This window comes from Poromitra crassiceps (assembly GCF_964638095.1).
Source record: "Poromitra crassiceps genome assembly, chromosome: 21".
Classification (NCBI taxonomy): Eukaryota; Metazoa; Chordata; class Actinopteri; order Beryciformes; family Melamphaidae; genus Poromitra; species Poromitra crassiceps.
The window spans coordinates 10,264,179-10,276,388 of NC_139638.1; the positions used below are offsets into that span (position 1 = coordinate 10,264,179).

Consider the following 12,210-nt stretch of genomic DNA (forward strand, 5'->3'; position numbering starts at 1 on the left):
ACCATTTTCGATACCACGCGGTGGGATGACAACAACACATCAAGAGGCATAAAAAAAACAGACAGATGGACGCTTCTCCATAATCTAGACCTGATAAAACTCATTAAAAACTTTCACCTGACAGCATATTACACCTGCTCTAGTCATCAGCCTATCAGAACACAGCAGATTACACCTGCTCTAGTCATCAGCCTATCAGAATACTTTGAACTTGCTTCAAGCAAAAGATACCCACCAATGACAGAGAGGGAGAAATCAGGGGTATGTTCGATTTTTCATTACGAGAAAGCACTGCTGATATTGATACAGTTGCAAATGAGTATTGTATCCGTTTCAAATTTTTAGTATTGATACTTATCGATACTATCGATACCTGTTGCAAATGAGTATTGTATCCGTTTCAAATGTTCAGTATTGACTTTTATCGATACTATCGATACTTTTGACAACCCTACCTCAGACAAAGCTAGGAAACACAGACATTTATTTGTTTCTGACGCTGGGAAAACGGTATCTCTGAACTATCTCTTGAAGCAAATCACAAACATTTAGGCTTTTCTATGTGATTTCCTTTTGGTAACTAATGTGATAACTAATGTAATCATTTTCACTTCCATTCACTGAGCTTCCCCTGAAACTGTGTGGAGCCGCCCTGGGGAGGCTCCGCCTCCCAATATGAAAACCTCTGGAATGAAACTCTCACATTTCATCTTTTTGTTTTCTCCCAAGAACGGTCTCAACGGGTTACACCTGGCCTCTAAAGAAGGTCACGTCAAAATGGTCCTGGAGCTACTACACCATGGCATTGAGCTGGAGACCACCACCAAGGTACCTGCTGCACACACACACACACACACACACACACACACACACACACACACACACACACACACACACACACACACACACACACACACACACACACACACACACACACACACACACACACACACACACAGAGGAGCTACTACACTCTGGCATTGAGCTGGAGACCACCACCAAGGTACCTGCTGCACACACACACACACACACACACACACACAGACACACAGAGGAGCTACTACACTCTGGCATTGAGCTGGAGACCACCACCAAGGTACATGCTACGCGCACGCACCACGCACGCACTAGGGCTGTGAATCTTCACTGGCCTCACGATTCGATTCGATTACGATTCAGAGGGCTACGATTAGATTATAAAACGATTATCGATGCATCTCGATGCATCTTCAATCGATGCATCACTTTTTTTCCCCAATACATGATTTCTTTTTTCTCACTGTCTTTTTTCTCACTGTGTGGCTACTTTTTAAATAAAAGTGCATTTGGAATTGCATTGTATTATTATACATAATTAAAATAAACAAATGCATGTACTTCGATTATATTTTATTTGATTATTTAAAAAATAAAAAATAAAAAGTTTTTTTGTTTTGGTTTGTTTTTGTTTTAATAATCGATTTTTGACATTTGTGAATCGATGCAGAATCGTGCACATCCGCATCGCGATGCATCTTATAATCGATTATTTTTGACACCCCTAACACACACACACACACACACACCAGGGTGGGAATGTCGTCATTTTAGGGGCAAGGCCATCTTAACCTGACGCTGCCAGATGGACGGTATAGCTCCACATAGGTTTCACTAAACCAGTCGATCTGGGTTTGAAGTCACCAGACCCGCTGACGGAGGCGGGCACTTTGTCCAAGCTACTTGGCAGGTGATTGGATGACCCATCTGTCTATCACCGCTGGTGGGTGTTAACTTCAACCAATCAGATCGCGGAAGGTGCCTGTGGATGATCTCCGTGTTATTCATTGATTGAGTCCTCGCGGTCGTAAAGTCACCTTCGAAGCATTTAGTTAGATTATAACGAACTAGTTGTGTGGCTTAGCCTGCCCAAATGTTGAGGGTCGTTTTTTAGAATTTAATACATAGAATTGGGAACGTTACATTCAATTTCATTCACTGCCTGTCACTTCCGCGGCGGCAGCCATGCTGATGAGTGAAAAGAACTACAAAGACCATGTACCCACTACTTGCCCAGACGAGCCAGAGCCCGCCTACGGCCGCCGCTGTGGCTCGACCAATCATCTTAACTGCCTGTGCAGGTCCAGACCGTCACGGAGAACCAAATGCAATGTGAGTTCACGTGACGGGCGGTTTACCAGGCTAAGGCCATCTGGCCTTTGGTGTCACTTTTTTTTAGGGCACAATTCTCGACACCGAGTTGGACCTCTGACGTTACACGAAAGAAGAAGAAGAAGGCACAATTCTGTGTCATCCTGGAGACAGACAGCTAACAGCTAACAGCTAACAGCTAAATGGCAGAAATGTACAGTTAGAACACCAGCGTATCACTTTGATCAATTACCAATCTCAAATTATTCATCTGTGAACGCTTTCAAGTAGAGATCTAGGTCATTAGGTTGCACTCATTTCCCACTCGCTCACACTCCCCTCCCCTCGCTCTTCCTGTGTGTGTGTGTGTGTGTGTGTGTGTGTGTGTGTGTGTGTGTGTGTGTGTGTGTGTGTGTGTGTGTGTGTGTGTGTGTGTGTGTGTGTGTGTGTCTCTGACCTCCAGAAAGGGAACACTGCCCTCCATATCGCTGCGTTGGCGGGGCAGGAGAGAGCGGTGGCTGAGCTCGTCCACTATGGTGGCAATGTTAACGCCCAGTCACAGGTGAGTCATTATGTTAACGCCCAGTCACAGGTGAGTCATTACGACCTCTGGACATGAGAGCAATGGCTGTTTGCGTGCGCATGTGATTCTGCATGTGTGTGTGTGTGTGTCTGATTGTGCATGCGCATGTGTGTGTGTGTGATTGTGCACCCCCCTCGGGGTGCCCTCCCGCGAGATTTAAAAAAAAAATTTGAAGTAAAATGCATGAATTTGGTGTACTTTGAGAAAGCTTAAGAGCAAAATTAAAAGGCTACATCTATGAAGAACATGTAATCATTACTGTGCTGTGGGTTTACAATGACAAACTAAATTTCTCCCTATAGGTCAGGGATACTCAACTTGCTTTGCCACTTTCGTGAAATGATAGAAAATATACATTTTTCTGTAGCGGATTGTAGGTTTTTGGGGTGGCAGCTGGAGTTTAGTCTGACAATGTTGTGCACACCGGATAGTTAGTTAGGTTAAGTTAGTTAGGTTAAGTACATACATAAGTGCCTGGGTAGCGAGCAGATGGCGGTATTTGACAATTTAGCAGCTAAATCATAGATTATTGAAAGATATTCCATATTCCAGACTGAAATGCTATAAGAAGTAGGGATGGGCATCGAATTTCGAATTTTCGAATAATCGTTGTTATTATCAAGGTCGACTTTTATTATTGAAATTCGAAAAAAAAAAAAAAAAAAAAAAAAAAAAAAAAAAATTGTGAAATGTTGCATTGTCTCCCCTGATTCTAAGTATAGTCAAATCGCTTGGTTTGAGCAAGTAAAACAATTTTTATAAGCATTTTAAGCAAGGTTTATGGAAAAATGAATGGCGGATGAAATCCCATGAAGAGGGAGAGGGGGTGACTTTGGCACCCCTTTGGCACTCAGACCTGAGCCTACTAAATATTTAATGAACCACTCATGATTGTCAAAACTGTTTTTTATTTTCGAAAATGTCAATGTCATGTAACATGTTCTTTACTTCAGTGGTGCAATGCTTGTTTGAGCTAAAAATCCACAGCAGAAGCTTTTTATATTAATTAATAAAGCCGTAGACTTAGAATCAGGGGAGATAATGCAACATTTCACTCACACACAAAAAAAAAAAAAATTTTTTTTAATTTTTTTTACATTTTTATTTTTATTTTCGAATTTCGAATTACCGTAAATTCGAATTTGGCCAGCGAATTTCGAATAGTGTTTTTGCTAGAAATGCCCATCCCTAATAAGAAGTATTGGCCAGAATGACATGAACATTTATTGGACACTTATTCAGCGGATATCTTGCATGTTGCGTTCAGGTGCACTGTAAAAAAAATCTTTTTATTTCTTTATTTTTTTTGTCAACAACTTTTTGTGGCGGTCCAAATCCTTTTGTGGCGGCCCGCCACAAATTCCTTTATGTATGGGAAACACTGGTGTGTGTGTGTGTAATTGTGCATGCGTGTGTGTGTGTGTGTTTGTGCATGCGTGTGTGTGTGCGTGTGTGATTGTGCATGCGTGTGTGTGTGCGTGTGTGATTGTGCATGCGCGCGTGTGTGTATATACTGTAACTAAACTAGGTGTATCTGTGCCGTACAGAAAGGGTTCAGTCCACTCTACATGGCAGCGCAGGAGAACCACCTAGAAGTAGTGAAGTTCCTGCTAGAGAACGGTGCCAACCAGAGTCTCCCAACAGAGGTAAGAATCTGTTCCTACTGTTGAGTTGGGTTCATGAGCTCTGTAGCAGTGGTCCTGACAACTTCAAGCCATATAGCTGATTATTATGGCTCTCCAGTTCTTCTTGGGTTTTCTGTCTGTACCTTCTCCTACAATAAAATACAGAAATAATGAATAAAATACACATTCCAGATGCTGTGTGAAACTAAAGTGTTTTTATTTGAGGAAAAAATCAAGTAGCATAGAAAGTTGAGCAGAGTGGGACACTGCTGGGGATAATTGTTTGTATTCTTTCACACGGGCGATATGGACTCTACCAGAGGAATGGGCTACAGACTTAAGTTTCACAGCTGACATCTTATAATATTGGACCCATTTCCAGCTCTTCATGACACGTCACTTGGAATGTACAGAAGATCTAAGAACCTTCTGTAATGTTCTTAGCAGCTGTAGAACTTGTTGACCCTCTGGATGTCGATGCGGGACATGCCCTGCCTCTGGCCGATCCGGACATTAGGGTTGGGGATGGGGGTGATGGTGTCCTGCCCGCGTTGGGTGGTGAAGGCTGTTCTCGGATAGTGCATGACGGAGGAGTAGTCGTAGGGAGTGTTCTGGTTGTTGGTGTTCTGCTTCTGGAAGTTGTGTTTTGTCCGCGGGTTAACGTACTGGAAGTTGATGCGGACATACTGGTCGCGGTCACTCCTGGTGTGCTCGTGATAGAAGCCCAGAGCATGGAGGAACTCGTGCTGGATGACACCGTGGTAGACGCAGCCCTGCTGGGCGAGAGAGACGGTCTGCCTGCCTCCCACTCTGCCCAGGGATGAGAAGCAGCCACCTCTGCTCTCCACGCTGATGTAGTCGCGTTCGTTTGTACGGGGAACGAAGCGGATGCAGGTGCTGCTGTGGAAGGACTTCATGCCTCTGTCGATCGCCTGCTTGGCCGACCTGGAGAAGACGCTGCTCACTATGAAGGGGACGGTCACCTTGCCGCCGACTTTCTTCCAGAGGCAGCTGTTGCTCCAACACTTCATGGCGTTTCTCGTTGTGGGGGCCACCAAGTCGCCCTCCAGCAGGAACTCACTGGAGCCGTTGTTTGTGGCCAAGATCCTGCTGCCGGTGTCCATCGTGTCGGCCTCTGGGTCGTCAACTTGGAAATATGAGTCGCTTTCTTCCTCGCTGGAAAGAGTGTCATCTGTTTCCACCCAGGACTTAGCCTGGGAGAGGCCGATCAGCAGCAGCAGCAGGAGGCCGAGAGAGGGATTCATCTTCAGGTTTCTGTCTGGTAGCTTCTTGTCTTCTCTGCAGGGTTCCTGGAGATGCTGTGGAGAGACTGCTTGCAGCTTGATGCTTGAGTCTGCTTGGTCCTGCTCTTTTATACTCTTTTTCCAGGTGTGTCTGCTGGAGGATTAAGGGTTGGGGTCCAGACTGCTAGGCCTAAATAAACGTCTGAAGGGAGGAAGCCATGGACAAACCCATAGTTTCAACATTGTCTGTTATTTCTGTGGATTAAAGAGCTCTTTACATGGACATACCTAAACACCTGATTGTGCCTGCAAGTCAACGTTGCTTTGGTATACTGTCGTATCCTCTCTCATTGGTTTATTGTTATTTTGTTCAATATTTTATTAAAAAAATTTTGGAACAAAAATGAACAAACAGACACAAGGGGGGGGGTGTCTGGGGAGGCATACATATGTATATTATATTACAACGTGGTGCTACCAGCCGCTTGAGGTGCGTCAAAGTAGGCCAGAAACGGGTCCCATATATATACTGTATATATATATATATATATGGGACCCGTATATATGCTGTATATACGGGTATATATATGTATATATATATATATATATATATATATATATATATATATATATATATATATATATATATATATACGGGTCCCATATATATATATATTTCAATCATGAGAGACGGGTCAGTAAGGGTTTAACAAGGGACTTTATTATTAAGGTGTAGCACAGTGAGCGATAGACCTGCAGCAAGATCTGACAAAGTACAGGATTTGATGATGGGAAATGTATAGTAACACTGGCAGTGCAGATTCCAGTCCAAGTGATAATTGTGCTAACGTAGGTTACATTCAATCCCTCTGTATTTGTGCAAACAATATCATTTTGCAGGGTCTCAAATTCACTGTCTCTCTCCTTCCCTCCCTCTCCATCCCTCCTTCTATTCTCTCCTTTCCTCTCCTCCCTCCGACTCTAAACTCCCTGACCACTCTACCTTTTCTCCCCCTCTGGTCTCCCTCAATCTCCCCGGTTCCCCGTCCCGTCGCTCAGGATGGCTTCACTCCCCTGGCGGTGGCGCTGCAGCAGGGCCATGAAAACGTTGTGGCGTTGCTCATCAACTACGGCACCAAGGGCAAGGTCCGCCTCCCCGCGCTGCACATCGCCGCACGCAACGACGACACACGCACCGCCGCCGTGCTGCTGCAGAACGACCCCAACCCCGACGTTCTCAGCAAGGTAACGCACCTGTTGCGTCTGTAACGCACCTGAGCATCTGTAACGCACCTGAGCATCTGTAACACACCTGAGCATCTGTAACACACCTGAGCATCTGTAACACACCTGAGCATCTGTAACACACCTGCCCTGCTGCGTCTGTAACGCACCTGAGCATCTGTAACACACCTGCCCTGCTGCGTCTGTAACGCACCTGAGCATCTGTAACACACCTGCCCTGCTGCGTCTCTGTAACGCACCTGAGCATCTGTAACACACCTGCCCTGCTGCGTCTCTGTAACGCACCTGAGCATCTGTAACACACCTGCCCTGCTGCGTCTGTAACGCACCTGCTGCGTCTATGTGTATAACCGCTCTGACCATTTACTGTACTTAGATTTAGTGTGCTGAGGCCTGTGTTCGGGGGGGGGGGGGGTTGCGACTGCAGCAAGTAGTCTGATTCAATTGGTCAACAGAAAACGTGGTTGATGCAGAGGGGTGGGGTGGGCTCATAAAAACTAAAACGGACAAAGAAAAAACAGTTAGGTATCATATCTTTCCCAATCTGGGAACCCAGAGTCTATTTTTATTTGAAAAATAGACTCTGGGACAGCCCTACCTTTTTCCCCAGCTTCCTGTACAGAGCGCCTCTCCTGCCACCATCACTTCCTTTTCCACGTCCGTTTCTAATAACGTCAACGCAAAAACACTGCATAGAAGACGTCAACTCATCTCACAACAGTGGAAAATGACTGGAGGTGTAGTTGTGACTAAATGACTGGAGGTGTAGTTGTGACTAAATGACTGGAGGTGTAGTTGTGACTAAATGACTGGAGGTGTAGTTGTAACTGCTGATTAATCTGCCAAGCAGGTTTAATTAAGGGCTGTTAAATAGTGTCTCTATCTTGATTTACTCTTTTATCTGTCTGTCTGTCTGTGTCTCTGTCTGTCTGTCTGTGTCTCTGTCTGTCTCTCTGTCTGTCTGTCTGTCTGTCTGTCTGTCTCTCTGTCTGTCTGTGTCTCTGTCTGTCTGTCTGTCTGTGTCTCTGTCTGTCTCTCTGTCTGTCTGTCTGTCTGTGTCTCTGTCTCTCTGTCTGTCTGTCTGTGTCTCTGTGTCTCTGTCTGTCTGTCTGTCTGTCTGTCTGTCTGTGTCTCTGTCTGTCTGTCTGTCTGTCTGTCTGTCTGTCTGTCTGTGTCTCTGTCTGTCTGTCTGTCTGTCTGTCTGTCTGTCTGTCTGTCTGTGTCTCTGTCTGTCTGTGTCTCTGTCTGTCTCTCTGTCTGTCTGTCTGTGTCTCTGTCTGTCTGTCTCTCTCTGTCTGTCTGTGTCTCTGTCTGTCTGTCTGTCTGTCTGTGTCTCTGTCTGTCTGTCTGTGTCTCTCTGTCTGTCTCTCTGTCTCTCTCTCTCTCTCTGCAGACTGGTTTCACTCCTCTCCATATCGCAGCCCACTATGAGAACCTGAGTGTAGCACAACTGCTGCTTAACAGAGGAGCCAATGTCAACTTCATCCCCAAGGTCAGTTCATCCCCGCTGCAATCTGCCCGGATCAGAGATGACACCGGAAAGAGATTATGGATGTGCTGATAGGACGTGTGTGTGTGTGTGTGTGTCACAATTGCTCGAGTGAAATCACTGATGACATCATAATTGCTCAAACGACATCACTGATGTCATCACAATTGTGGCAAGACACTGCCGCCACAGACACCGCCACTTAGCCAATTTTAACTAAGATACAATCTTTGAGTTTTGGAAAAGTCATGGAATTTTGTTGTGTGTAATGAAATAATTTCTTACAGTAATCTTCTGTGGATAACCTTCCACATAATGTAATATAACGGCTAATTTATTTTCTGTAGCTGTTGACATAAATTGAATATAAAGAAGTGTGTCCTATTTGTACAGTGTAGTGATAATTTCTGGTATTGATTCAGAGTCACCGCCTCACATTACATGGAAATTCTATTATGGATCCACAAAATGTCATGGAAAGGTTTTGAAATTGTATCTGTGAAAACGTGCGGGATCCCTGAACTGAAGTTCTGGACACTTTTGGTGTGAGGCATATTTTCATGTAAACAACAGTATAAAGTGCAGTTCTATCTGTAGGAAGATGATGAGTGACATCACTGACTCAGTTCTATCTGTATGAAGGTGATGAGTGACTGACTGACTGACTCAGTTCTATCTGTAGGAAGGTGATGAGTGACTGACTGACTCAGTTCTATCTGTAGGAAGGTGATGAGTGACATCACTGACTCATTTCTATCTGTAGGAAGGTGATGAGTGACATCACTGACTCATTTCTATCTGTAGGAAGGTGATGAGTGACTGACTGACTCATTTCTATCTGTAGGAAGGTGATGAGTGACTCATTTCTATCTGTAGGAAGGTGATGAGTGACTGACTGACTCATTTCTATCTGTAGGAAGGTGATGAGTGACTCAGTTCTATCTGTAGGAAGGTGATGAGTGACTGACTGACTCAGTTCTATCTGTAGGAAGGTGATGAGTGACATCACTGACTCATTTCTATCTGTAGGAAGGTGATGAGTGACTGACTGACTCATTTCTATCTGTAGGAAGGTGATGAGTGACATCACTGACTCAGTTCTATCTGTAGGAAGGTGATGAGTGACTCATTTCTATCTGTAGGAAGGTGATGAGTGACATGACTGACTCAGTTCTATCTGTAGGAAGGTGATGACTGACATCACTGACTCAGTTCTATCTGTATGAAGGTGATGAGTGACATCACTGACTCAGTTCTATCTGTAGGAAGGTGATGAGTGACATCACTGACTCAGTTCTATCTGTAGGAAGGTGATGAGTGACATCACTGACTCAGTTCTATCTGTATGAAGGTGATGAGTGACATCACTGACTCAGTTCTATCTGTAGGAAGGTGATGAGTGACATCACTGACTCAGTTCTATCTGTAGGAAGGTGATGAGTGACTGACTGACTGACTCAGTTCTATCTGTAGGAAGGTGATGAGTGACATCACTGACTCAGTTATATCTGTAGGAAGGTGATGACTGACTGACTGACTCATTTCTATCTGTAGGAAGGTGATGAGTGACATCACTGACTCAGTTCTATCTGTAGGAAGGTGATGACTGACTGACTGACTCATTTCTATCTGTAGGAAGGTGATGAGTGACATCACTGACTCATTTCTATCTGTATGAAGGTGATGAGTGACATGACTGACTCATTTCTATCAGTATGAAGGTGATGAGTGACTGACTGACTCAGTTCTATCTGTAGGAAGGTGATGACTGACATGACTGACTCATTTCTATCTGTAGGAAGGTGATGAGTGACTGACTGACTCATTTCTATCTGCAGGAAGGTGATGAGTGACATCACTGACTCAGTTCTATCTGTAGGAAGATGATGAGTGACATCACTGACTCAGTTCTATCTGTAGGAAGGTGATGAGTGACTGACTGACTCAGTTCTATCTGTAGGAAGGTGATGAGTGACATGACTGACTCAGTTCTATCTGTAGGAAGGTGATGAGTGACATGACTGACTCATTTCTATCTGTAGGAAGGTGATGAGTGACATGACTGACTCAGTTCTATCTGTAGGAAGGTGATGAGTGACATGACTGACTCATTTCTATCTGTAGGAAGGTGATGAGTGACTGACTGACTCAGTTCTATCTGTAGGAAGGTGATGAGTGACATCACTGACTCAGTTCTATCTGTAGGAAGGTGATGAGTGACATCACTGACTCAGTTCTATCTGTAGGAAGGTGATGAGTGACTCAGTTCTATCTGTATGAAGGTGATGAGTGACATGACTGACTCAGTTCTATCTGTAGGAAGGTGATGAGTGACATGACTGACTCAGTTCTATCTGTAGGAAGGTGATGAGTGACATGACTGACTCAGTTCTATCTGTATGAAGGTGATGAGTGACATCACTGACTCAGTTCTATCTGTAGGAAGGTGATGAGTGACATGACTGACTCATTTCTATCTGTAGGAAGGTGATGAGTGACATCACTGACTCAGTTCTATCTGTAGGAAGGTGATGAGTGACATCACTGACTCAGTTCTATCTGTAGGAAGGTGATGAGTGACTGACTGACTCAGTTCTATCTGTAGGAAGGTGATGAGTGACATGACTGACTCATTTCTATCTGTAGGAAGGTGATGAGTGACTGACTGACTCATTTCTATCTGTAGGAAGGTGATGAGTGACTGACTGACTCATTTCTTAACCCCTGCTTCTCCAGAATGGCATCACTCCTCTTCACATCGCCTCCAGGAGGGGAAATGTGATCATGGTCAGACTCCTGCTGGACAGAGGGGCACAGATCGATGCCAAAACTAAGGTAGTGTTCAGCTGCTTTCCACTTTCTGCTGTGCTCTCCTCAGGCTTTTAAACTAAGGTAGTGTTCAGCTGCTTTCCACTTTCTGCTGTGCTCTCCTCAGGCTTTAAACTAAGGTAGTGTTCAGCTGCTTTCCACTTTCTGCTGTGCTCTGCTCAGGCTTTAAACTAAGGTAGTGTTCAGCTGCTTTCCACTTTCTGCTGTGCTCTGCTCAGGCTTTAAACTAAGGTAGTGTTCAGCTGCTTTCCACTTTCTGCTGTGCTCTGCTCAGGTTTTTAAACTAAGGTAGTGTTCAGCTGCTTTCCACTTTCTGCTGTGCTCTGCTCAGGCTTTAAACTAAGGTAGTGTTCAGCTGCTTTCCACTTTCTGCTGTGCTCTGCTCAGGCTTTAAACTAAGGTAGTGTTCAGCTGCTTTCCACTTTCTGCTGTGCTCTCCTCAGGCTTTAAACTAAGGTAGTGTTCAGCTGCTTTCCACTTTCTGCTGTGCTCTCCTCAGGCTTTAAACTAAGGTAGTGTTCAGCTGCTTTCCACTTTCTGCTGTGCTCTGCTCAGGCTTTTAAACTAAGGTAGTGTTCAGCTGCTTTCCACTTTCTGCTGTGCTCTCCTCAGGCTTTAAACTAAGGTAGTGTTCAGCTGCTTTCCACTTTCTGCTGTGCTCTGCTCAGGCTTTTAAACTAAGGTAGTGTTCAGCTGCTTTCCACTTTCTGCTGTGCTCTCCTCAGGCTTTAAACTAAGGTAGTGTTCAGCTGCTTTCCACTTTCTGCTGTGCTCTCCTCAGGCTTTAAACTAAGGTAGTGTTCAGCTGCTTTCCACTTTCTGCTGTGCTCTGCTCAGGTTTTTAAACTAAGGTAGTGTTCAGCTGCTTTCCACTTTCTGCTGTGCTCTGCTCAGGCTTTAAACTAAGGTAGTGTTCAGCTGCTTTCCACTTTCTGCTGTGCTCTGCTCAGGCTTTAAACTAAGGTAGTGTTCAGCTGCTTTCCACTTTCTGCTGTGCTCTGCTCAGGCTTTAAACTAAGGTAGTGTTCAGCTGCTTTCCACTTTCTGCTGTGCTCTGCTCAGGCTTTA

The 12,210-nt window shown here is 44.6% G+C and overlaps 1 protein-coding gene and 1 pseudogene across 2 annotated transcripts in view; one reads left to right on the forward strand and one right to left on the reverse strand.

Moving 5' to 3' along the window:
• The window catches only part of LOC310795494 (uncharacterized protein), a gene marked incomplete at both ends in the record, with an annotated part of 338,406 nt that overhangs the window by 120,000 nt on the left and 206,196 nt on the right, over positions 1-12,210 (forward strand). Inside the window, 6 exons of the mRNA XM_083657553.1 lie at positions 730-828; positions 2,591-2,689; positions 4,258-4,356; positions 6,639-6,824; positions 8,218-8,316; positions 11,050-11,148. Coding sequence (XP_083513679.1) covers positions 730-828; positions 2,591-2,689; positions 4,258-4,356; positions 6,639-6,824; positions 8,218-8,316; positions 11,050-11,148 — 681 coding nt within the window. The remainder of the gene's footprint in view (positions 1-729; positions 829-2,590; positions 2,690-4,257; positions 4,357-6,638; positions 6,825-8,217; positions 8,317-11,049; positions 11,149-12,210) is intronic.
• On the reverse strand, positions 4,776-5,600 carry LOC310795495 (hatching enzyme 1.2 pseudogene; annotated as a pseudogene). Its single transcript has one exon. The product of its transcript is annotated as a hatching enzyme 1.2 pseudogene (transcript).